This window comes from Alexandromys fortis, unplaced genomic scaffold (assembly GCF_014885135.2).
Source record: "Alexandromys fortis isolate MF-2015 unplaced genomic scaffold, M_Fortis_MF-2015_v1.1 scaffold_3, whole genome shotgun sequence".
NCBI classification, from domain to species: Eukaryota; Metazoa; Chordata; class Mammalia; order Rodentia; family Cricetidae; genus Alexandromys; species Alexandromys fortis.
Genome location: NW_026067909.1, coordinates 28610003 through 28637051, shown reverse-complemented (window position 1 = coordinate 28637051; position 27049 = coordinate 28610003). Strand labels below are relative to the sequence as shown.

Here is a 27049-nt window from a genome sequence, read left to right as displayed (position 1 = left end):
TGGTTTAGTTTTGTCCCACTTCTCTCTGTTTCACAGAATTCCCACAAGTGAGGGAGGCTACCCCGGATAGTCTGTGGAGAACTTAGACTCAGGTGTGTGCAAGTTCAGGTCCTGGGCAACTCAGTGTGTGAGAGCAGTAAAGAGCGGAGAGCATGGGAGGGCAGAGAAGGCTGCCAGGTAAAGCGAGCAGGTAGGAGCACAGGTAGGCCCTGGCATGCAGCCTCCGCGCTGCCTCTGGTCCCAGTTTCATCTCGGTGGCACCCTGAGAGGCTCGGGTTAATAAGCAGACAACACTGGTACAAGGTGACTTTCCCCGTGAGCCCGTATCTATTATCTGTGCTCACTGAGTGTACCCCCAAGCAGAGCAGAATCACAGGCCCCACCTACAAACAAGTTCTGCACTGAAGTCTAGAAGCACAGAAAAAAGGAACTCAGAAGACCTTGGCAGTGATCTACCAGTGCAGCAAGGGTCTTTAGTCTTATTTTGGGGTCATATGTCCAAACCAGGAGGCGCCGCAGTGTGAGGCTACTTTCCAGTCCCAAATTCACACCCTGGTCGTCCTCTAGCTGGAGCTAAAAACAACAGGGAGAGGTTAAAGAGAAGCAGCTGAGAACATCCCATCCGCCCTTAAGCCACACAGTGAAAACAAGCCATAACTATTCTAACAACAAGGTCAAAGGTCCCATTGAAACACTACAGCACTTTCGGACTGCATACAACTAAGACTTCATATGGTAGACAGGACCTTGAAATGAGCAATTATTGGCTCTAAGATGCAATGAACTAATCTTGCATTATGGAAGTGGTTACTCTTGTATATGTATGAAGTAACAAAATCCCCTCTACAGCATCGATGTTCTAACCCTTGAGAACTTGAAGGATTCCACGGGAAGCACTTACCTGGGAGTGTAGAACAGAGAGGAGCCTGTAGTATTCTTTGAGCTCTTGATGCAAGGCAGCACAAAAGCTCTGTGTGGGAGGGATAAAGAGGTTAAAGCATGGCCATGCACACACAATGGCTCTCTCTGAGAGAGGAGACACCTCCCCACAAAGCTCAGCAGAGCAGAAATCCTGGACCTGCAGCATCTATCCTAACAACAAAGCCTTGTGAAGAGAAATGGGGATGGGGCTTTTTCTCATGGAGCTACAGGTGTGGTCAGCTTAAGAGGATGGCCCTTTAAGCTTTAGAGCCAGAGTTCCTGAAATGCTCTTTGAAGCATGAGGAACTTCTAGAAGCCCCAGCTTGGACATGGTTTATGTTCCCACTCAGTGCCCTGAACACTTCTCTCTGCATCTCCAGCCTGAACACTAAGACCCTCCTGGCATGAACGCAAGGCTATCAACAGAGCACACAGCCCAAAGTCTGCATTGTAAGACAAGCTACCATAAACAACACCAGCAAAGGCTAAGATCTATCCTCTTTAAAAAAATATGCAGCTCCATGGTTTCCCACACACCTTAATGCGATTCACAACCTCATAAAATATGGGCTTATTTTACCAAACAGGAATAAAATGCCCTTTCAGCTATAAAGATGAACAAAAAAATGCACATTTTAAACTTCTATAGCTTTAAAGATAAGCACACCAACTTTGCAGACACAGCAACACTTCTGAAGTCAGACTGGCAAGATGAACTGCCCCAGCCGAGGGAACACAGACCTTGGAGTAAAAGCCTGGGTTCCCAATGAAGGTTGACCCTCCGCACCTCCCACCATTGCGCGCACACACTGTTCTATTTAAGGAAATAATCTGCAAAGGGGCACAGAAGGCCATACTAGACTACTAGTCTCCCTAGTGCTCCCAGAGACAGCAATGTGGAATTTGCTCAGGCACATCACCATGTTCTACAAAACTGCCACCCAGCTTCCAAGAGGGCAGAACCACAAGCATATATAAGGGTAAAAAATAAAGTTTATCAACTGATCAAGAGCTTTCAAGCTGCAGTATTCCATAGAGAATGCAAACCTGCAGACTACACAGCTGAAATTCCAGGTAGTTCTACATCCAAATGTCCATATGCAGTGTCCATGAGCACTGTCATCTACAGCCAGAGAGTGCGTGCTTAGCTGGGCTGGGCTGCCTGGCCTTGCCAGAGAGAAGTGATGCTGAGAACTGGAAGTGAGATGGGCTCTTCTGAGGCTTCAGAGAGAACATGCCCAGTTACTACCCATGGCAACAGACACAGAGCCACCCAACAGGGGTGCAGATCACCCCAACAAGAGCACTTAACAAATCTAATATGGTCAGCCATAACTTCTTGACTTCACAGCAGGAAATGAGATGGAAAGTCTTTTTCAGGAGTTACATGTAGCTGCCTCCCACTGTCAGAACACGTCAAGATAAACTTTGGTAGTACAGCTTCTGCTTCTGCAGAATCAATGAATGAATACCACCCTGCTGATTTTAGAGACTGTCAGGATAATCAATATAATAGGAGAACAAGATTTAAATACTGTAAGATTCTTTGACACCGCAGTGATAAGGTGTCTAAGACACACAGCTGGCAAGCGTCAGGACCCAGAATGCACAAAGGCAAAGAAACCCAGGCTGAATCTTAAAGGAGAGAATTGGACATTTCTCAAAGACACAGCCAATGGGCACCTGAAAAGGGGGGGGGGGCACCAGGGACATGCAGACCAAAACCTGAGAAACAGCCTGATTCCAGAAGAGCCACCACTGTCAGGAATGGGGGACCGGGATGGGGGGTAACACTGCATCAGTTATGCAGAGGCCCCTCACATAATTATAAAAAGTACAACTTCCAGATGCCAGTACCACACCAAAGGACCCAGGGTTAGCATGCTGAAAGGACGCAGGGTCAGCATGCTGAAAGGATGCGGGGTCAGCATGCTGAAAGGCCGCGGGGTCAGCATGCTGAAAGGCCGCGGGGTCAGCATGCTGAAAGGACGCGGGGTCAGCATGCTAAAGGACGCGGGATCAGCATGCTGAAAGGACGCAGGGTCAGCATGCTGAAAGGATGCAGGGTCGGTATGCTGAAAGGACGCAGGGTCAGCATGCTGAAAGGACGCAGGGTCAGCATGCTGAAAGGACACAGGGTCGGTATGCTGAAAGGATGCAGGGTCGGTATGCTGAAAGGACGCGGGTCGGCATGCTGAAAGGACGCGGGGTCAGCATGCTGAGGGCAGAGCTGTGCTGTGTCCACCACTGCGGCACCATTCACAGCAGCCAAATTCCACTCAATCAGAAGGAAGGAACTGTCTCGCAGACAGGATGAAAGGTGAAGTCAGTAAAGGCTCTGGCCCCAGCTAGGCCTGCTTCTAGTGTCAGCCCTCAGGAAGAAGGGCAGTGGTCAGGTGGTCAATTCCCTGGACAGCAGACAGTACCAGAGGACACTGGACCAGCAGCTAACTATGCATTCCACCTTCACCTTCCTATTACAGAAGGAAACTACAGAGATTGCACAGAACCTGGGCTGAGTGACATCATCTCTGAGGTCTCACTTCAGAGTCACACTCCTGGCCACCACCCACGCTGCCCTTGTTACACTCCTAGCCACTAACCACGCTGCCCCTCCCATGCTCTGACCACCAGCCACATTCCAGCTGAGTTCCTGGCCACTAACCACGCTGCCCCCATTACACTCCTGGCCACTAACCACGCTGCCTCCGTTACACTCCTGGCTACGAATCACGCTGCCCCTGTTACACTCCTGGCCACTAACCACACTACCCCTGTTACACTCCTGGCCACTAACCACACTACCCCTGTTACACTCCTGGCCACTAACCACACTATCCCTGTTACACTCCTGGCTACTAACCACACTACCCCTGTTACACTCCTGGCTACGAATCACGCTGCCCCTGTTACACTCCTGGCTACCAGCCACGCTGCCCCTGCCATGCTCCTGACCACCAGCCACACTCCATCACCTCTCTGTGCTGCCTGTGATCCTCTCCAAACATTTCTGTAGATATCACTGGCAGCAACCACTGCCTAAGAATGCAACCGAGACCAAAAGCTCACACACTAAACCTCTGCAAGAGGCTGGGACTTTGGAGGAACTCCTGCATGCATTTTTCTATCTGCTGCTCCCCTCAAGATCCAGCAGTTGGGGCAGGTGGCTGCTTCAAGGGACATGCAGGTCCATCAGTGACCCAGCCATGGACATCTGGGAGTGAGAGCAGCAGGTCCCCACTTCCCACGACTGCAGCACTAGCAATGTGGGGCACTCCTTATCCTCCAGGCGCTCGAGCTCTTTCCTCTGACCTCCATCTGCTACCCGCTCACCAGCTCCCAGAGTCTGCATCTTCTCAGTATCATCCGTCACCAAGGACACTGTCCTGAACAAGAGCCCTGACTCAAACCTTAAAGTTATTAGGCACTTCAAACCAGGTGATGAACATACCTGACCCACAAGTCCAAAAGAGCGGTCCAGACTCCTCTGGTCAGCGTATTTTCTGATTTTGTTATGTAACCATCCCAACTCCGCAAGCCGGACTGCCGTGTCCCTCAAAGATCTATTTAAGTTTGCCTGAAAAGTAAACACACCAGAAGTCAAAACTCAAAAGTGAACGCTAGAACTCATCGTCAGCCCCAGGCACTTGTTCTAAGACTCTAACCTTAACCACCCAGCACAAGAAAGTCTGAAGTGACTACCACACCACCACGGGAAGAAAGCATGGCAACAGAGAGGACTTAGAGTGAGAGGATACCATACTCCTGCTGTGGCACCCTGGGAACACCATTCTGGGGCATGCCCACCAAGGACCCTGACAATCCTCGGAGACACAAGGAGCGACGACCCTTGTCCTGCTGAGAAAAGCCAAGAGCAGAGTGTACACTCAGACGGCACTGGAATGCTGTGCTGTGGCCTCTGTTCCTCTGGCCCCATCTTCACTACAGCAGCCCCATCAGTGGACTCAAGGGAAAGCAAGCACTGCCACAGAGGGCCGTGACAGATCACATCAGCCACAAAAGGGCAGGGCAAGAAGCCACATCCAGCTGTGCAACTCGTCGGACGCCAAGTCTACCAAGACCCAGGAATGTCAGTCAGTGAGAAGCTTGACATCGGACCCCACTGAGCTTTCTTGTCTCTGAACACCGCAAGCAGGATCCAGTTCCCATACCTTTCCTTCCACTTTGTAACAGTTTTCAGAGTGGCTCATTTTGATATTTTTGCCATCGATGCCCTGGAATACGTAGAGAATATCTCTTACAAGTGCTGCTTCAGTAACTTCCAACGTGCCTGCAAAGGATTTTTAAAAAACAGTAAGGAACACTCTCCGTGTAAAGTGAGTTGCAGGACTCTTTAGCGGTGCTATACATTTGTTTCCAGGCCACATATATCAGCTCTACTGAGGTGTAAGTGTAAGTGAGCTCAAGAAGCAAGAGAAATGGAAGACAGAGAGGTCTCTCAGAGAGGGGTGGGGCTCCTGGAATGTCCCCGCTGAGGTCTTTGAGGACAAGCTTCCCTATGACCATCAGACAGGTAACAACAGCACAAATCAATCATAGGAAGCAGTCACAGAATAGGGGTTGGGTAATAACGGCTCACTGCAAGGTGAACTCCACTAGAAATGGAGTGCACGGCTAGAAAAGACACCTGTTTTCTCAGGTCTTCTGAACTAGGGCTACAAGAAACTAAGGTGTTAAAAATGAGGGCGAGGAGGAAGAGCAACACCTAGAACCCCAGGATGTCAAAGAGACCCAGAGACTCGGAAGCAGTCAGATGCAGAGCCCCCACACAGTGCAGCTTGAGCACAGCCTTGACTGAGCAAAGGACGGCTGCAGTCACCCATCAGGCTAACAGTGCCCTTCAGTTCCCACGAAGAAGCAGCTAACAGCCAGCTGTGAGACATGGCTTCCTGTTCTTTCTTTCTTCTTCTGTCCACCTTGACATGAGCAGGAGTAAACTCTCCTATCGCGTACAGACTCACTGAGGCTTCCTCAGGAGTAGACCTTGGCTGTCCGTAAGGCCCACCTCCATCTGGCTACTTGAAGTCCACGCTGACAGAGGCGCCTCCCTCTTCTGTGGTTCACTTGACAATCAATCATCTATCCAACCACTTACTTTAACCTATTTGTAATCCTCTTAGAAAGCATCTTTTGGAAGCAGCAAGAACTACTCAGACTGTTATTATTTTTAAAACTGTCGTTGAAAGTAAGTATTTATGCCTTCAGCAAGCACACCCGGGTTAAAGCAGCCAAACTACTGATGTCCCTACCTACCCCACTGCTCATCTACTTTCAAGTCCCTTCTGGCTATGCAGGGAAACAGGTCTGCAGACTGAGGACAGCACATGGGCTTGCTCCACACACGGGTAAGCATCACCTTCTGAGTAGCCACTTTACACACAGTAGAATAATGTGGTTGAGAAGGCAGCATATGTGGTTGGAATGTAAAATAAAGAAAAATTAAAATAAAAAAACAAAAACAAAACAAGACAAACAAAAAACCCTTAAAGAGGTCTTCCTCTCCCCAGCACAGAAATGCCAGTGTGTTTCTTTCACATTGCTGGCACCATGCCAAGCACCAGTACCATGACATGGTGATGCCATCCTCCACAGAGCTTGGGTTTGGGCATAAGAAGTGATCTTCCTGAAGCTCTGAGACGCTTCCCAGGAAGGACAACAAAATGAGATGGGGAGGGACTGGGACAAGAAGGCAGAGAGTACAGCAGAGGCAACAAATTAATCAGACAGATGGCCAAGAGGTGGCAGGTAGCAGGGCTAAAAGCAGGCCACATGAGGTGACCTCACAAGGCATCTGGACACAGCAGAGATCCTGGGTTTCATCATCACTGCGTGTGAGGTTCCAGCTTTAAGATGAGAGTAAAATGGCTTCTAAATATCAAAACACATCTTACCACTTGGATCTCCTTCTCTCCTTGACCTCGTCATGCTGCGAGAAAGGGCGTTTGGGAAACCCTTGGAGGTAGGCGTTTGCGAAGAAGGCTGACTTGCAGTCAGGGTCCATGCCAGACGCGGCCCCAGCTGCTGCCGAAGGCCATCACTGACTCCCGGAGCTTGATGAGACTGCCTAGTGAATGAAGAGACATTTCGGCTTCAGATAACCAGACTGTCCACCAGAGACAGAAACGTGCCAGGAACTGTCCTTGTGTTACTACACTAGTGCAGTCTCCTAAACCACGGACCCCAGCACGGTCAGCTCCAGGCCCCTCGCACTGTCCAGGATGCAGATTCAGCATGCAGACCTAATCCCAGGTAACACCTCTTCCCACTGTCCACACTTCTCTGCCTTATTTGAGTTCTCGGCAAACACACAGCATACATCATACCCGCACCTAAGCAGTTTGAAATTCTAAAGTAGTTTTAACGTCAAGATCATCATAGCCTTTCATTCAACACCTGGGCCCTGTCTCAGCTGCTGGTCACCAGTCCCCACCCCCACCATTTGCATGCCCCCTATGAAATGAGACCCTGCAGCTTTAATTCATTTGAAAAATAAACAAATACATAAAATACAAGGCAAAGTAACCTGGAAAACATACCAGAGTTGCTCTGTGAAAAATTTAAGAACCTGATACTGATTTCCAGAGACAACCGTAACAAAACCACTGCTTCTTGGAAGACAAGAAAAGCCACAGGGCTCTCAATTGCACCTGCTGCCCTCAGGGTGCTGTGTGACAGTCATTCTCGTCCTGCACTGCCCCCAGGACGAGGAGCACCACCACAGCCATCCTGCACTGTCCTCAGGATGAGGAGCACCACCACGGCCGTCCTGCACTGCCCCCAGGACGAGGAGCACCACCACGGCCGTCCTGCACTGTCCCCAGGATGAGGAGCACCACCACGGCCGTCCTGCACTGCCCCCAGGACGAGGAGCACCACCACAGCCGTCCTGCACTGCCCCCAGGATGAGGAGCACCACCACGGCCGTCCTGCACTGCCCTCAGGATAAGGAGCACTGCCATTCTTGCCCTGCACTGCCCTCAGTGAGGGGGACAGGCTCAGCAATACTACACATCTAAAAAGCATTGTAAATGTAAAATAAAAGCCTAGTTCAGCTCAAAACTGGCTATGTAACTTTTTCATGACAACAATAACCACTCTAAGTTTCAAGGTCACACATGAGACCCTTTCGGCCAACTATGGGCTTTGGGTCAGCTATTAAGTGCTATTAGCAAATGTCAAAGGCTCATCACAAAGCAACCTGTGTGTGGTCCATGAAATCCACATTCAGTACCCTCTGTACCACTTTATAAGTCAAAGTGACTTGTGACTCCACTGTGCTCACATGGAATACAGCAAGCTTTTGATGCCTATTTCTGACCACTTTCCTCTCAGCCCTGAATGCTGACCTGTTTTCCTCTCAGCATAAGCAGACTGGATAGAAAGCTGAAAGCCCATACTGCCTTGTCCCAGCTGCACATTTCAGGTTTCCATCCTCTGCCCACAGCATTAACTGTGAGTCTGAAAATCACAGTCTAAAGACAGTTCACTCTGCTGCTTCTTAAGAGAGCCTAGCTGAAAACCTAGGGCCAGACCTCCAACACTGAGACAGACACAACACCCTAGGAACATGGGTCACTGGTTCTATCATGTCGTGTGTGTGTGTGTGTGTGTGTGTGTGTGTGTGTGTGTACATGTATGTGAGCTCAAGTTACCCAGGGAGGAAAGGCTGCACAGGTGTGGGGCCACTGAGACCACACATGCCGATGCTGCTGATGCCACTGCTGCCCAAGCTGCCGGAGCTCTGTGCCTGTGTGCTGCGGTCCTGGTAGTTCAAGGGGAGGGTCTGAGGCCTGGCATAGTAGTAAGGCGTTGAGTGAGCATCTCTTGGCAATGCTTGTGCAAATAATGAAGCATAGCTAGTTACCTGAAATGAAGTGCATTGAAAACACACAGGTAAGAAATTGCAGGACAACTTGCCCAAATCCACAAGACTTTTATATTCCCATCCCCATGGTATTTCTGGAATTGGATTTGAATTTCACACTTATTCAAGCAAGTCAATGGAGATGCTTTGGAATTGTTATAATTGACAGTATTAGGTGTTCTCTAAACTCCAACAGAAAACACAAACAAGTTTAGAAGTCTATCACTGCTACCTAACAAAGAGGTTGGAACAAATCCTCCACTCACACTCGTCAGCTTCTTGCCAGCCAAATGCCTGCAGAACATTCTACTGTACTAGACCCTCCATCAGAGAAGAGCACAGGGATCCACAGCAGGAAGCCTGCTGGTAGGACAATGTCAAGAGCTCCCCACACCTGGAAGAACAGCTCAGGATGGCCCTGTTTCACAGTGTCAATTCTTTAACAACTCAGGCTGCTCGGTGCACACTGTTACATCAGAATAACACAACTTGCAAACACATCTTCTAGAAACTGCCCTTGGAAAAGAAGAAGTGACTTGACTCCTAGGCTTCGTGGGCCTTCTGCTTTTCTCCTATTAACCTCCCTCCTAGGTAGAACACGGTAGAAGCATCCCACGGGACGCTGCTGAGGTGCGCTCACCCACCTTGCTGGCCTGCTTGCGAGGGTCCTCACTGAGGTTCAGCAGGAGGTAGAGGATTGACCATTTATTTTTCAAAACTCCCTGTTTATAGATTAAAAATAATATTACAAAAGTTATTACCTGTTTTATTGTTTATACTTATTTCCAACATAGGCATACACTTTAAAACCAACCTGTTGACATGTAATCTGGGCTCTCTTCATGAGTCACAAATGGCACTCCCCTCAGAAGGCTGGGAGCCACACTCTGTAACCAGCACCCACAGGTCCTTAACTCCCTGGAAGCAAATCCTGAACCTACCCTGCTTTTGATTAATAAAACTGAACACAAAGTTGGTAAAAGAAATATTATCAAAAGCTGAGGATTAAACTGGGTGTGGTAACACACACCTTTAATCCCAGCACTCAGGACGCAGAGACAAGTGGATCTCTGTGGGTTCGAGGCCAGCCTCATCAACAGTGAGTTTCAGGCCAACCAAGCATACATATTGTCACTTTGTCTGGGCAGGGGGGATGAACTGCTTTTCTTGATTATGTCCCAGAGACATGTGGGCAAATCACACAACTGGAGAGGAATCTCCAGGGATTCCGCCATGAGGAGCAGAAAGCATAAACAGACCATGGACTAAAACGGGGCACCCAGGCCCTGCACATACAGGGAAAGGGCTGGGAGCCCGAGTTGTGCTCTCAGGACACAGCACTTCACCAGCAGCAGTGGCTGGAGGACAGGAAGGAAGACTGCAGCAGTCTGGAAAGGAGCCAGGCCTCTCAGGGTCAGTGCATTACCCAGGCCCTGGGCCGGCAGTCAAGCCCCACACAGCGCCCCGCCTCTGTCTCTCTCCCTCTGTCTCTCTCCCTCTGTCTCTCTCCCTCTATCTCTCTCATCCTGTCTCAGTCAGTCAATAGCAGCAGTTGTCGTTCAGAAACATCCCAGGCCCTGCACATACAGGTCTATAAAGACCACTTCCTGTCATCACAATGATGCCATCAGACTGACTCTTCCTCCACAAAGGAAAGGAGAGAAACAGATTCACAGCGCTGAGTGAGTACCAGGACTAAACCTGGTACTTTAACACCCAGTGGACGGCAGACAGAAGGTCTGCTGAGAGGAGTCAGGACGGCAATGAACACAAAATGGAAGGCAGGTTGCCTACACATGCGTGTGGATACACAGAGACACAAATTGAGAAATTAGCGCCGAGGATGCATGGCTTTGGGCCCCGATGGGAGTTCCCTACGGCATGTAGGGGTGGAAAAATAGTAGGAAGACCTCTCTCTGTGTGATAAAGTGAAGGCCAGAAACCCAGCGCTCACTTCAGAAAGGGTGTGACTGGGGAGAAGTGATGGGATTGGGGGGGGGAGGGGAACAAATGAACAAAACTGCACCTACAGAAATCCGTCAATGACATGTTAGAAAGCAAGTCCTATCTTTTCTTCTTTTGTACCACAACACAGGGAACAGCTGATAACCACCAGGTGAGCCAGATGAGGGGTTTACTTAGGAGCCTTCAGAGTGTGCTGAGGTACGAACAGGAATAGGAAAACAAGAAGCTGCAGCAGCTAGTATCCTATACCATCCAAGAAGTCAAGATGGCTTCGCCAGGACCCAGAAGGACACAACACATCAAGCTACAGTGCTGCACGGCCGCCAGAAGTCACTGTTCACCCCAGTCTCTACCCTCCCCACCCAGCTACCTCCAGCTGAAGCCCAGGCAGAGAGGCAATCAACCTGGGTAAACAACGTGCTGAGGGCTGAGCTCACCACAGCTACCCTCAGATTCCTACTAGGAAAGGGCCTTGGTACAGACACACAGCTTCATGCTCTGGATGTCAACTGATTTGAAGTGTGGACAAACAACATCCAAAAGTGGAGGACCATGAAAACAAAGGTTCTGAGGACTGCGTGCTTACTCGGAGCTGCACACGGCACCTGGCACCTGACCCTTCACACACGCAGGGGCTGCCCGGGCTCGCTGCACCATCCCCGCCTGTCAGTCACTCCCAGCTGCGCACTACACTTCTGTCCCCTGACAAGCCACTGCCCTGCTACCAGCCACACTGGAACTCAGTTCAGAACCCACTGCCTTCTATCACACCTGGACCCTCCCTGCTCTAGCTCTGAAACAATGTGCACCCTGAACCCTTCCCCCAAGGTGTCCTGGGACACACACAGTAAATGAGACACCATCACTGATCAGAAAACAGAACAAAATAGTATCAATGACCTCTGTACTTTGAAAAGTTGGACTTTTTCTTAATCAAAAAGAAGGAATGGCTATGTATCTGGGCATATTTCCTGCTTTAGTATTAATTAGGCCATTGTCTCCTAGGTTTTAAAACAAAGTTCATCTCTAGAATGGAAAATTCAACTAGGCTGGGTTTGTAGGCTAGCTGTGCATTGTTATGAATGGGGGAAAGCCAGCCACCATTTACAGCAATGTATAGGAACCAGGTTGAGGTGGCTTAGACCTGTAATCCCAGAACAAGGGACACTGAAGCAGGGGGACTGCTGTGAGCACAAGGCCAACATGGGCCACACAGGGAGTTTCAGCACAGCATAGTTAGAAAGTTAAAGACCACCTCAAAAAACATAGATAGATAGATAGATAGATAGATAGATAGATAGATAGATAGATAGATAGATAGATAGATTTGACAGACAGATAGATGATAGACAGACAGAAGGATGGACAGATAATTGGTAGATAGATGATAGATTCGACAGATAGACTGATAGATATGATAGATACAAAGATAGATAATAGAGATAGATAGATGACAGACAGGCAATCAAGCAAGCATAGAAATAAACAGAGTTTCAAATAAACTTTTAGAAAACAACCTTCTTAAATTTCAGTTTCCCAAGCGCACCTCGGCCCAGTGGCAGCCGACACAACAGGTTTTGCTGCAGAAAACTATCTCTGTGATCCCAGCAAGGCCAAGCAGCTCCCTAACCATAGCACATTAAACCCCTTTGTCACACCTGAGGAGCAGAAGTCATTCCCAGGGGAACAACAGCTGCCGAAAAGCACAAGTGATACTACAGTTGGGAACCACTCCCCAGGAGAGGCAGACTGCACACAAAGCTCTCATTTCTTACTTCGTAAGCACTGTCCGAGATGGAGAGATGCTCCACAGGCAGTGAACCAGGTCATAAGCTGCGTTAAGGAATCGACTCTGCAAACAGGCAGTAAGCTCACTCCAGGGCACAAAGAGGCCAGAACTGGAGAACCGTAAACAAGCTCAGGCTCCGCAGCCCTGGTCCCCTTGGCACTGTCTCAGGCTGACAGAGCTGTGGAGCAAACACTGAACTCTGGGTCCTTAGGCCTCTCTACAGAAGGGAGGAGAGAGCTGGGTAAACTCGGTTCCTCTGAGGTCAGAAACCACAAAATCTCACCTGGGGGAACCTTTTTGACAGAGGATGACAAGACTTTATTAAATATTAGATTAGGACAATTTTCAAGTATCAGTATCTAATTACAAAGGGTTCAAAACTTTCTTTCCCTTTGCAGCAATTAAATGAGTTACTTATATACCTGAGACCAGCCATGGGAGCATCGGCTGTGGTGGGGACAGGCCTGGACATCCACCAGAGCACCTACTCCTGGAAATGTCATTAAAGCAGTTGCAGTGTGAACTGGAGAATCCAGTTCCTATCCAAGAGCACACATCAGAAGCTCAACTAACAGTTCTGACACTGGCTTTCATAAGAGGAAGTGCTACCTAAGCTAACAGCTAAAACCGGGGAGTTTTAAAAGATCACCCAAGGACATCCAAGCATTCCCAAGCCATCCTCCATTCCAACATCCAAAACATTTCACCGCACCTGTGAATGAAGCTTTCTGTGCAGCTCAGAAAACAACGCGGCGTCTGCTTCTCTCCTTTGTCGAATAACTGAAAATTTAAAAAAGGAATTGAGTCTATTAGTTGCACACACCAAGATTCAATGTTAGGAAATCATTTCATCTGTGCTAACAGACTCGGAAGTGCTGGAAAGAATCCAAAGAACAGGACGAGAGACTTTCAGCAATATCAGTCTGTCCCTCTGGGTATGTAAAGCATGGAGACTATCAGGCTGGGATAAAAAGAGGTCTGTCTACAAATACTGACTGACCCACAGCGAAGCCAACTATCATCAACTCTACTAGTGAATAACAGCTACTGGGAGAAAGGGAGGGAAGGAGGACAGGAGGGCAGGAGGGAGAGAGGGGGAGGAGAAAGGAGTTATCTAGGAAATGAAATCATAATTCATAAGATCACCATACACGACAGTTCATCTGATTTTAAAAGCCACATTCTAGCCAGGTGTGGTGGTGCATGTCTTTAATCCTAGCACTCAGAAGGCAGGGGCAATAGATCTCTGGAAGTTCAAGGCTAGCCTCGCTGACCTGCCAAGGCTACATAGGGACAAGACCTTGACTGAAAAAGAGTCCCATTCTAACATTCTGCTAAGATGTGCGTCAGTATTCCATTTTGCTTCAGCATAAAAATAACCACTTACTGTTTCAAACTAAATACCGGTTTATTTATTATTATTAATTTTATGTTCAATATTTTATTATTCTTTTGTTGTTGTTGCTTATTTTACTGATAATTAATCTTATCAGTTTTCATTTTCCTAATGAATGTCTAGATATGCCAGTTCCGCACACAATCATCACAAGCAGCAGCAGCCAATGGCAAACTCCCTCTATGTTCTGTTCCACGATGAGGCACAAGATGTACACCAGACACGAGTGCCCTGAGGACCACACTGCACACAGAGGAAATGACCCTGCTAGTAGACAAAGCACCACATTTAAAGCCAACTAGAAGCTGAGAATGTTGGGCACATAATCCTGTACTCAGACCACTGAGGCAGTAAGACAGAGACTGAAGTCAGCCTAAGCTGCATAGTCAATTCTAGCCACCTGATGCCATCTCCTGCACTAACCATGAACTGCAGCAGAGCTGATGCTGGCTCCTGCACTAACCATGAACTGCAGCAGAGCTGATGCCTGCTCCTGCACTAACCATGAACTGCAGCAGAGCTGATGCCGGCTCCTGCACTAATCATGAACTGCAGCAGACACAAGGATGGAGCAGATCCCGGCTCCTGCACTAATCATGAACTAAACATAGAATGTTTTCTTGTTAATTTGAGTTTTGAGAAAAGTACTCACTATGTAGTTCTGGCTGGCCTGGAGCTCACTATGTAGACCAGGCTGGCCTTGAACTGTGCCTTCCAAAGTGCTGGAATTAAGGCCTGTACCACCATGCCTGGCAAACTACATATAGAGACAGGAATGACTCTAACCCTGGTACCCAGCATTAACCCAATTAACCACATACAGACAGGAATGGATCTGACCCTGGTGCTCTGCACACAGAGACAATGTAATCCCAGTCACAGCTGCTGTTCAGCTTCCTACAGAGAACACAGCTAACCATGGAGACCAATAAAACCAATCCTAGTGAAATGTAACACAGCTGTTACCTTTCAAACAACCGAAATGGCCAGGAGGTGGCGGCATACACCTTGAATCCCAGCATTCAGAGGCAGAGGCAAGCAGATGGATCTCTGTGAGTTCGAGGCCAGCCTGGTCTACAAAGTCAGTTGCCAGAACTGTTATACAAAAAAAAAAAAAAAAAAAAAAAAAAAAAAAAAAAAAAAGTCTTGAAAAACAAATAAAAAACAACAGAAACAGACTCCAAATAAAGACGGCCATGACACCGAGTAATTGGTGCTCATTGTGAAGTTGAAAACTGTTGTAGTCCAGTCCAGTCAGCAACTGAGCATTCACAAGCAAGCACCGCTTTCCCTGCTAAGTCACTAGCAAAGGTAGAGTCCTGACTTACAACGCACTCCACTTTGCCAATGTGAGAGACGAGGAGACTAACGGAACCCTCTCCTGCGTGACTGCGCTGGTATGGGTTTCAATCCAAAACCTACTGATGGGGGCTGGAGAGATAGCTCAGTGGTTGAGAGCACTGACTGCTCTTCCAGAGGACCTGGGTTAAGTTCCCGACACCCACATGGCGGCTCACAACTTTCTGAAGATCCAGTCGCAGGGGCTCTGACGCCTTCACACCAATGCACATAAAAAAAAAAAAAGTTAAACCATAAAAAATATTTTAGAAAACCTACTGATATTTACAATTGAAGTCAGCCATGGAAATGAATTTCCTGTGATGTTCCTAAACAAAGAGGTGACTACTAGGCCGGGCACGAAGGCGTGGACTGGCATTAGACTTCAACCACTCCTTAAGATGGCAGGTCATTTAACTTACAATCATTTGTTTCAGGGATGTATTTTTCCACCACTATTTTCCACCCATCGTTGGCCACGGGTAACTTAAACCCAAGAAAGTAAAGCAGCTGACAAGGAGGACCATCGCAGGTGCACTCGGTAGGTGTGACCACTGAGTGTCACAGCAAGGCTGCCATTCTAGCGCTGAGTCCTTAAGGAGTCACACTGCTGAAGTCCTCAGGAGGCAGAGGCACTAGATCCAATCACTCCAGAGCCACAGCCTCAGATCTGTCACCAGCCAACACTCCCAACTCTGTGTTACAGCTCTGAAAGATCACAGCCACACAGACTGCCTGGGGCAGGAATCCATGCCATACAGAATGACTTCCTGGGAGTGCTACTGCCAGACTGCAAACATTTAGAAACAAAAGCAAAGCCCACTTCATTTGGCAGTTTAACAGTAGGCCTCAGTAGGAAACATCTGCTACTAGCGAAGGCAGGCTCTTCAGTCCCAATGGAAGGCCCCCCCTGCAGCAGGCCAGCACACCAGCAAAATACTCTCCCCATCAGGACCAAACAACTTTCCCACGAATGCAGCAGACTGCCTGCCACTGAGAGCCTAGATGCCAGAACACACTCCATAGGCTGAGAGGGGTGGCGGAGCCAACCTCACCCAACCCAACTACTGTTACCAAACCAAGGGTCATGAGTGGGGAACCTTCTTCTCCAAGGCGTCACCACTTAAGAGGGCCATAAGTGCCATCGAAGAAGTAAGATGCTTGCACCGTTCTAAAATGCTGCAACTCTGACGGCAACAACAGAGAGTGGTTACTGTCATGTCATGAGAAATCATGTCATGGAAATCAGAGAGGCAAGAAGGGACAGGGAGTTCTTCTATCTTTTGTATCCTAAAACTAGATAAGCGTTATGACACATTTAAAATAAACTTTCACTATATTTTAATGCCAAGACAAAATTAAACTGTCCTTATTTTTAATAATACCTATAATTAAAACATGCTTGAGAAAAGCATACACTCATGCACATGCATACAAATGTGCATACATAAACACAGACAGGCATGTATACACACATATGTATATATCCATGCACACGCACACACATATGTGACCACACACAGAAATATACACTTAGATACATGTATAAACACATGTAAACACACATATGAGCATGCACATACACATGTCACATAGTTTCTTAAGTTCTCACAAGTTTCATAATCCAACACATAATAGTTAACAAAAATACATACGTTCTTTCTTGATTTTTTCAGCTACTAGAAATTCATCTCTCTCAACAGTTGGAGCAAAGTTGCTGCCAATGACTCTCACAGCAAACTGGAACTGCTGGGCGACATCAGCTGGAAGGTGAGCAAAGGGTGCAGGTTACAGCAGGGCAGTTTTCATGCCAGAGCACACGGGTCAAGGATACAAGCCACTCTGCCCAGTCCTAACTGAAAGGACAGACAAGCCAAAATGACATCAACGACTGAGAGAAAGAGTTCTGTAAACTATAGGAAAGATAGCAGAGATACAGAAAAATCCTAAAAGAAAACCAAACTGCACAGACAGCCATTTTAAAAGAAGTGATTAAAGTCACAGCCCAGACAAGGAACTGAAAAAAGTAAGCCTGGCCAAGATGTCTGAGCAGCTCCAGGAAGAAAGGAGCAGGATTCATGTACATACTTCTTACAGCATGTTACAACATAGCTCCTTACATGAAGCTGAGACTAAAACAGCTGAAATAAGGACATAAATTCACCACAGCAGGAGTGAACGCAGAGGGAAAAGCTGGAGAGTGATGGGTGCGTAGCATTCCTTCCAGGATGACACTGGAAGCCCAATGTCTGCCAGGACAGGATGGCAAGGGGAGTGGGAACCATCTTCACTTTCTGAGCTGCAATGATAGAAATTCTGACAAGCAACTCATGCAGGAACGGGCTCATCTGACTCACAACTCTAAGTGACAGTCCATCAAGTCCATCATTGTAGGAAGTCAAAGGGCAGTGACCTGAACCAGCTGGTCACACTACATTCAGTCAAGAAAGTAATGAACTGTATGCAGGCGGCCAGCTCCCTTTCTTCACTCTCATACAGCCAAGATCCTCAGCCTAGGTGATGGTGACACCCACAGTAGGCAGGACTGCCCACAAATCAAGGTAATTCCCCATGGACATTCCACCAGGCTAACCTGGACAATCTCTCATTGCGACTGCCTTCTGGCTGGGGGGGGTCTATATTGAATTACGGTGACAATTAAGACTAATCACAATTTCACCAAGACGAAAGAGATGGCATTGGGCAAAGGAGGACTGTGTGTGCAATTCTCTTGAACATCTAAACCTTTCTGAAACATGAGGTGCTTTTAAAAACCCCCTGACATGAGGCCCTTTCCTTCACAAATGTTGGCTTTAACTAGTCTGGCACGGCCGATGCTATCAACATTCTTTAAGGTTTCATTTCAACACCTTCAGTCTTCAAGACAAGAACAAAGCAAGTACGGATGGGGGAGGGGTTTCTCTGGTAAATTCAAAACTGAATCTCGACTTGTACCATATAGCAAAAATCTAAGTCATAACACGCTTAACAAATATAATACAGCCTCTCCTAGGGGAAAAGATGAAAAGAAAGAAATCTTTATGATTTTGGACTTGGTAACAGTTCTTTACATGACACCAACATGATCATTTTTAAGTATTTTTGTCTCTTATTTATGGGGCTGGGAGATAGCATCCATGCAGAAATCAAAGGGCTATTTTCTGGAATCAGTCCTTGCCTTGCCTTCCACCTTGCTGAGAAAGCAGTCTCTCTTGCTGTTCTTATCACTCAGCAGCAGCAGCAAACTCCAGACCAGCTGGCTGTGGGCTTCCAGATGAGTCTCCCATCTCTGCCTCCCACATTGCCCTCATAGTGCTGTTATTACAAACGCATGCCGCCATGCAAGGCTTTTACATAGCTCTGGAGATGGCAGAGCAAGTGCTTTTACCTGCTGAGCTACCTCCCTGCCCCTCCCCTTTCTGATACAGATAAACTGAAATTCATCAAGATTTGGAGACTAGAGAGATAATAGCTCAACAGTTCAGAGCACTGATTGCTCTCCCAAAAGACCAGGATCCAATTTCCAGCACCCACATGTGGGCTCACAACCATCAGCAACTCCAGTTCCAGGATATCCTCCAACCTCCTCTGTCCTCTGCAGATTGCACACACACACACACACACACACACACACACACACACACGGTGCACAGACAGATATGCAAGTAAAATACCTATACACATTTTTAAAGGATTTATTTATTTATTATTATGTATGCAACAATCTGCCTCCATGTATGCCCGCATGTCAGAAGAGGACACCAGATATCAGTACAGATGGTTGTGAGTCACAATGTGGTTGCTGGGAATTGAACTCAGGCCTCTGGAGGAGCAGCCAGTGCTCTTAACCACTGGGCTATCTCTCCAGCCCATCTATACACATCTTTTAATCTCAAAAAACTTTTAAAAACGTGAAAATTTTTGTCTAAAAAAGACTGTTAAGAGTTAAAATACTGGAAAAAAAAAACATTTTCAGAACACAACTAAGGTGTCGTCTGCGAAACATAAAGAACACTGAGAACCATAAGGGTGGAAGAAGCAGCTCAGCAAGGACATAAGCAGATGCTGGGGAGAAAACAAAACGAATCACACACAGCATTAGAAAGGTGTCCGAATGTCCGTTAGAAGGAAGCCATGAAAAGATGCTCAGCAGCATCAGGGACAACAAACTACTGCTACACACCTGTCAGACCAAAACAAAACTCCAACGAAGTGTGAGAACGGAGTCGCTAGTCCCCTCAGCAACCCTCCACTCCATCCACAGAGAGCCAGCATCACCTTTAATGAGCTTTGTGCAGTATTTTATCCTGTATCTGAGACCAGTGACTCCCAACTCAGACATAATCATAAACGGGGGAGGATGGGAGGGCACAGAATTTTGCTAAAAATCACCTGTAAGCTGTAAAACTTCTACCAATCCAAAGGGACCTTTATGTAAAAAAGAAATTCAAATTTAGAAATTCATAACGAATAACTTCGAAATCCAGTTATAACTATGAGGTTCTTTCTGGAAGGTAAAATTGTGGACCCAATGCAATAAAGGAAAAATGATGTTAGGGTGCATGAAGTCATAACTAATAACCTTGGATACATGATTGCACCTATGACTGGGACACTCAACCAGGAAGGACACTCTCCCCAGACGGTGGAACGACCCTCACTCACTCTCACTGGGTCGCTGGGATAGCCGCTTTGAGACTTACTTTCCCCTCGACTCCTATCGGCTTATCCTACCTTTTCCCCATAGCGCTTATCACGCACAAACACCGTCAACCCACCAACACACTAGTCACATTTCGCACTGAATGATTTTTTATATCAATAAATTTTAAATGAATAAAGAACACAGCAAGGTATAAAGTAAGAACTGCATTAATAGTTTAGCTGTGATACATAGTAGTTAGCTCATCCTCTGCCCTGACAAGTTGTTACAAATGTTGTTACAAAGCATGGACGATCAAAAGGCCCTCTCGGTTCTTAAAATGCAACTGTGTTTAAAGTCTTCCTTGACAACCTGCGCGAATTATCTCTTACATTCTGAGACACAGGAGCAAGTAACGCAGTCATGTGAATTACAAAACTGTTCCCTCATGACGCGCCCCCACTCATCTCCAAAAAGGAGCTTCAAGAGACGAGATCCTTGACCTTTTTTCCCCCCGACTACCACCGCTCCAGCACGGGTAAAGTGGGCAAAACTGCCCTGAGGTCTGGCTTCTCAGGAGCGTCATCCACTACTCGAACTCCGCTGGAATAGCGAGCATCACCCCAGAGGCAGAGGTGACAGCAGAGTGAGAAACGTGCAGAGGCAGGGCTGCAGGCCGTGGTGCAGTTCGGACCCGGGAGCGAACACCGAGCCCGGCGGGCACCGGTCCCCAGGCCAGGGCCAGCCCGCGAGCCGCACCCCTTTCCCTTCCCCGGGGCCAGGGATAACAGCTACCCGGCCGCCCGGGGTCATGGCGTTCAGCCTCCGTGCCCTAAGCCCCGACACGCGTACCTTCACTCCGGCCCAGGATCCGGCAGCACAAGTTCTGCAGCAGGACGTTGGGCGACTTCTGATCCGGGGTCGCCATCACCGCGCCCGGACTGCGTACCGCAGCCTCCCCGTGCCCCAGGATCCCGCGCCCGGACTACGGCGCCGCCATATTCGCGGAAGCGGCAAAAGCGCGCGCCTCCCATAATGCACCGCTTCCTGCGCGAGGCGCGCTTGCGCCTTCCAGGCGACGACACACCCCCGCCTCGCCGCGCGGGACTAGTGGTCGCGGCCGGCGAAGCGGTGTTGCTGTGTGCTGTTCGCGGTAACGTCGGGTCCTGGCGGCAGTGCACTTCTGCAGCTTGCGGTCTGAGCGCTGCTTTGCGAAAGACCCCGGTTGCAGTCACATCTGGATGCGGAGTCCAAGCGTGCGTGAACCCTAGAACGGTGACAGGGGCTTGGCTCCTACGCTGTGCTCTCGGAAGTGACTTCTCACGGGTCTGGAACGAGGTAGTCCTGGGAACCGGGACGCAGGCACAAGGAGTTCCGTGGTGTCCGTGGAACGAACACAGGAAGGACAGAGCCCAGCCCGCAGCTCCTGCCGGGATGCACGGTGGTCAGCAGATGAAAATGCCCTTCTTGCCCAGATCTGTCATGGCAATAGGGCTCATGCCTTAATGGAAGGCATGGTCTTATTCGTGTTTTGCTCACAGATCACTTAGCCACCCTTCCTGCCTGCTCTGTGGTGTACAGAAAGCCGAAAGCTCCCTGAACAAATGATACCTGGAGGCTGAGGCTCAGCCGAAGGAAGTCAACGGTGGAAAACTGCCAGAGGAGACTCCCAATTTCAGCCCACTTCACTCCTGACTGTGACTCAGTGCGACTCTGTCAACGCCTCTGCCGTCAGCCACATTCTTCATAGCACCAACCTAGTTTGTACCAGCCACACCAGACGATGCTCCATCAAAAGGTCTAGAATATGGCAACTAACATCACCCATTCCTACTGTTTCCCCCACCCCGGGGTGATGGGGGTAGCTCACCTCCCAGGGTTCCACGTCAGTTTCCATCACCCAAGTAGCTAGTTCTTCATCTTCAATCCCCATGGGTTGTTTTGCTGACTGGGTCCTAGCACCATCCTTGGCAACAGGAGTGATCCCAGCAAGAAGTATAAAGATGGCTTTCTTGACTGAATACTCACACATCTGATCGTCCACATGTTGACAATCATGTGAGGGCAGCCAGTGAGCCAGGAAAATCCCCAGAGTGCTGTGCCATCGTGTGTGGGTGTTTGAAGTAAAGGGCCAGCTGATAGCAACACCTCAAAAGTTAAGTAGCTAGTCCCGGCAAGTGTTTGGATAGTAACATGGTCTTGAGGACACTTGGCAGCTGCAGCTACCACGCCTGATGACTTGAGCACCCCCAGGACTCACAAGGTGTATAAAGAGGAGCAACTCCCCTAGCTGGTCTTCTGACCTCCACATGTGTGCTCACACCCTCACAATAGGAATTTTAAAAATCTATTCTAAGTCATAAACACATACCATAATAACAAAAAGTTTGACCCACTAGGAAAGTATAAATGTGTGTGTGTGTGTGTGTGTGTGTGTGTGTGTGTGTGTGCTGCCAGGAGGCCTGCCTCAAGACAGCACAGGGCTCAAAGGAAAATCCAGTGTCGGCGCATACTAGACGTTTCTATCTGAGGGGGTTAGGGAAAAAGACACTCACACTCTCTCTTGATGGTTTCCTTCTTTTTTCGCTATTCTGTGTTCTTCCTGTATTCTTACGTTCTTTCTTGTGTTCTTCCTACTGTATACTTTTTTTTTCTACAGCTTCTATACTCCAACAAGGTTTTTCAGGCAATATAGGAATTATGGTGTGGTTACATTCTGTATTTCAAGTGAGTGATCATCATGAATACAGGTAATAGAAACGTGCACGGTGAGATGGCTCAGCCGATGAGAGCAGGTCATGTGGAGTCCTGGCAACCTGAGTCGATCCCTGGAACCCATAAATGATGGGAGGAGAGGACTGTGGTCCTCCGACCTCCACACACATCCCGTTGTGTGACTCCCTTCTGCACCGGCACAGGACCCCCCCCACACACACACACACAGTTTCCAGCATTACGCACTGTTTGATGGACTTGTTACAACTGACGAACCGGTACAGAAGCCTCGTATTCCCCACTCCAGAAACGCTGGGACACAGCCTTCATAGTTCATTTTGAAGCTGTCCTCACAGTCCTCTGGATGTCTAGCCGTGCAGTGGAAGCGGATTACTTCTCTGAGTAAATTCTACAGCTTTTGAGAGTTTCTTCAACTCTCCTGAGGGCTGGCAGAGGAGGAAAAGAGGTCACATTGGACACCAGGTAGGAGGGAGCATGGGGGGGCTGAATCTACCGAGTCAAGTTCGAGGTGGTGCCATCCTAACCAGGACTCCCACACCTACACTCACCCTCATCCCACACATATGCAGTAAGTCCCAGTGAATCCCTGGGCTCCTGGCCCGTGGTAGAATATGCCCGAAGTGTCTCCCTGCTACACCTGGACTCTTCAAAGCAGCTGCTGTGTCCCTGTCACTGTCAAGTGCCCCATGGTGACATCCGGTGTCATAACACCTGCTTCAAATTTCTGTTGATGTCAAGTTCTTCAAAACTACACCTGGACTCTTCACAATAATGGTGACATGTCGCACAGCCTCAAACTGTGTTATCAGGAATGGTCACAGCAACAGCAGCATGCCCTGTCTGTGTCAAGTGTCTCACTCTAACACCCAGCCAGCTTCTTCACAACAGCCACCCCACTATTGTCTGTGCCAAGTACCTTATGGCTCAGCTGCCACATGTCACCGTCTCTGTCAGTCGCCTCAGAATGACATCTGGTACACCGTAATAGCCAACACATGTCACTGTCTGAGTCGGAGCCTTGCCATGACTTCTGAAGTCTTCACACAGCTGGGCCATATCACTGTCTCTATAAAGAGCCTCAAGTTACAACCAGAGACATCACAACAGCCACCATCGGTCAGTCTGTATCAAGTTCTTCAGAGTTCTGCAGACCATTTACAACAGCCGCAACATGTCACCATCAGGATCTGGTGCTACATCTGAAATCTTGACAACGGACATCTGTGACACTGTCTCTGTCTGACCCATGCTAACTATCACAACACAGTAGTCACCCTGTGTCACCGTGTCAACCCCTCAGTGACACCCTCCAAATTACTGCCAGTGTTGAACGCCTCTTCCTCCTGAGCCTATTATGAGGTTCAGCTTTCATGTTTTGCTGAGCCTATTATGAGGTTCAGCTTTCATGTTTTGGCATCATCTTTTTTTTTTCTCCTTTGGCCTCCTTTACTTTGGAAAACTATATTAATTCACCTGAAAACTTGCTGTTAATTTATTGGCGCACGCCTTTAATCCCAGCCCTCAGGAGGCTGAGGCAGGCTGACCTCTGTGAATTCAAGGTCAGCCCGGTCTACAGGGAGTTCCAGGACAGGTTCCCAAGTCACATAGAGAAACCCTGTCTCAAAAAAACAAAAAGAAAAAAGAAAACAAATGGTCACTGAGAAATTAGAAAACCAAACCCAGGAAATGAAGCAAATGATTACTGTGAGTTCAAGGCCATCCTGAGTATTAGAGGGTCAAGGCTGGCGTCGAGTTCTAGCGAGGCTCTACCTCAAAACATGAGAACTGGATGCAGCTGGTGCTAAATTACAAAACCACAATCCCTGGGTGCGATCCCCAGCAGCATAAAAACAAAGGAAAACCATGAAAACTGAAAGGCTAAGTCATGCTTGCAAACCAGGGAGATGCTCTCTGTGAAATTCTGGTATACCTACACCCACCACACATGTGAATACACAAATACATAATAATATTACACAGAAGATTTTAAAGGCTCAGGTATGACAGTTCATATTTTTCTACATCATAAAATAAGCTAAGGCCTGAGCGTTAATGATCACCCAACATCCGGCCGAATGGGAATCCGCAAGTTATAGGCGTAGTTACTTCGCATTCTCCAGTATTTCCTACACCTCAGCGTTTTATTTAGAAGGAGCATAAAGCAATTTTAAAGACAGCTTCGGGTGCAAACCACACCCACCCGTGGAGTACCGAGTCTGCAGCTTCTGTCTTCTCCAGGACTCCAGGTCTGAATCATAACTGAAGATGATTTTTTTTTTCTGAAGATGAATCTGTCAGCCAGCGTAGAAGTCAGGACAACAGGGGCAGCCCTGCCTGATATTCTATGTGCCTTTGGTCACCGTGTCCTGTGGCGATATCTTGTTTGTGCTCTAATAAAGCTTGCCTGAAGATCAGAGGATGGAACTAGCCACTCGTTAGCCATAGAGGTCTGGAGGTCTGTGCAGGCAGACAGGAAGTGATAAGGTTCAGCAGAGAAAGGACTATCAGGAAGGAGACAGGAGCTCAGCCCTGCTTTTCAGCTGAGGAGGTAGCAAGATATGAGCTGGCTGTGGCTTGCTCCTTTGTCTCTCTGATCTTTCGCATTTATCCCGATATCTGACTCTGTTAAGACCAATTAGAACTCGGGCAACAGTGTCCTGTACCCTGTCAGCAGGTGGCGCTGGGAAGTGGAGGGAGGGTACCCAGCCGCTCTATCCTGACCTGCCACCTTCCTTCTGTGTGACTGTCACAAGCCATGTGAGCACCCTGAAACAGCTAACTGAGCTGCAGAGTGACTACCACCAGTACCGTGAGGGGGAGTCTGAGACCTACCCAAAGTTTCTGGGAACTGCACTCCAATAACCCAAGGGTCCACTAGGCCTCCTCACCACGGGACTGGCCTGTAGGGAGGAGGGGCTTTGCTGAAGTTCCTGCTACACTGCCTGGCCTCAGAGCTGGACTTCTCAATTGGCCAGGGTACCACCACAGATGCCACCCAATGGGCACTGTGACGCAAACATGAACCTTGACAATAGGAGTTTAATTCTAAAGTCTGCATTAAAGTCATGATTGACTACAACAGACAGTAGGGCTTCTCCTTTTGACACATTATTAATAAGTTAGGAGCCAAAGAAAATCTATATCAAGCTGAATTTAAAAAAAAAATCCTCACCAGGTGACCTCTCCCACGCCCCAGAGTACAGCGTGTGTTCCTCGGAGTTCTCTAACAAGCAGCACCTGATCGTCCCAAAGCCCCTGGGTGCTGCAAGGAAATTCAAGTTCCTGTAACTTTTTTTTTTTTGGTTGGTTGGTTGTTTTGTTTGTTTGTTTGTCTGGTTGGTTTTTCACAACAGGTTTTCACTGTGTAGCACCGGCTGTCGTGGAACTCACTTGATAGGCCAGGCTGGCCTCAAACTCAGAGATCTGCCTGCCTCTGCCTCCTGAGTCCCTGGGATTTAGGGCGTGTGCCACCACCACCTGGCTCCTGTGACTGTTTCATAGCTCCCAGGAAGCTAACTAAAAGCCTTGCTGTGATCAGAACTATTTTGGAAAGATGTCCTTTAATACAATTCACGCAGGGAAACCTGGTACTCCCGTTATTATAACAGGTCACTAGGTGTCTCTAGCAAGGTGATAGAGGAAAAAAAATCTACCTGTGGCCCAGAATCTTCTCGACTTTTGTAGCGTCGCCAGAGTACGACGGGAAGAGGGAGAATTACCCACTTCTTTCTGGAACCTGAGCTGTTGCACCCAGGACACCCAACCCGAGGAGGTTCAGCTGCTGCGTTGGACTCAACGGGCTTCAGGCCAATGCTAGCCTAGGGGAAGCCATCCGTCAGCTGGCCTGTGCTGCCCTCTGCCGGCCAGTGGGGCTGAACAGCTACTCTAAGACAGGAGACCTGGAATTGGAGCCAGCTGACTGTTTTGGATTGTGGGGGAGTTCTCGTGCTTATGCAAATGAGTCCTGCTGAAAAAAAGCTAAGGCTGGGAAACTGTCTTGCTCTCGGGAAGTCTGTGAGGCCCCTCCCCTCTGCACCCAGCAGGGAGAGCAGCGGGTGGCGGCGCTCCAAGGAGCCTTCAAAACCTTGGTTTTCAATCTTTCCACCAGAGGCAAAACTCCCAGCAGAGAACTGCTTTGAGATTCAGGGTTTTGTTTTGTTTTGTTTGTTTTTTTCATCTTTAAAACATAAGTGAACGTGTTTGCCTTACAGAATTGTGAGAGGATGAGTGTTAATTTTTAAAAAAGTGCTGGTGAGGTTTGCAGATTTGAGCGCTTGCGCGCGCGCGCACACACACACACACCCTCAACACATTGCAAGATTGACAGATCGTGGGTGCTGGAGAGATGGCTCGGTGGTTAAGAGTACTGCATGCTCA

The 27049-nt window shown here is 48.3% G+C and overlaps 1 protein-coding gene across 1 annotated transcript in view; it reads right to left on the bottom strand.

Moving 5' to 3' along the window:
* The window catches only part of Tubgcp3 (tubulin gamma complex component 3), a 47991-nt gene extending 27033 nt beyond the window's left edge, over positions 1-20958 (bottom strand). Inside the window, exons 1-10 of the mRNA XM_050137145.1 lie at positions 20789-20958; positions 16950-17057; positions 13273-13340; positions 9451-9528; positions 8595-8806; positions 6834-7006; positions 5094-5212; positions 4373-4498; positions 902-970; positions 441-573 (exon numbers count right to left, since the gene is read on the bottom strand). Coding sequence (XP_049993102.1) covers positions 441-573; positions 902-970; positions 4373-4498; positions 5094-5212; positions 6834-7006; positions 8595-8806; positions 9451-9528; positions 13273-13340; positions 16950-17057; positions 20789-20864 — 1162 coding nt within the window. The 5' untranslated portion in view covers positions 20865-20958. The remainder of the gene's footprint in view (positions 1-440; positions 574-901; positions 971-4372; positions 4499-5093; positions 5213-6833; positions 7007-8594; positions 8807-9450; positions 9529-13272; positions 13341-16949; positions 17058-20788) is intronic.
* Positions 20959-27049: the final 6091 nt, after the last annotated feature.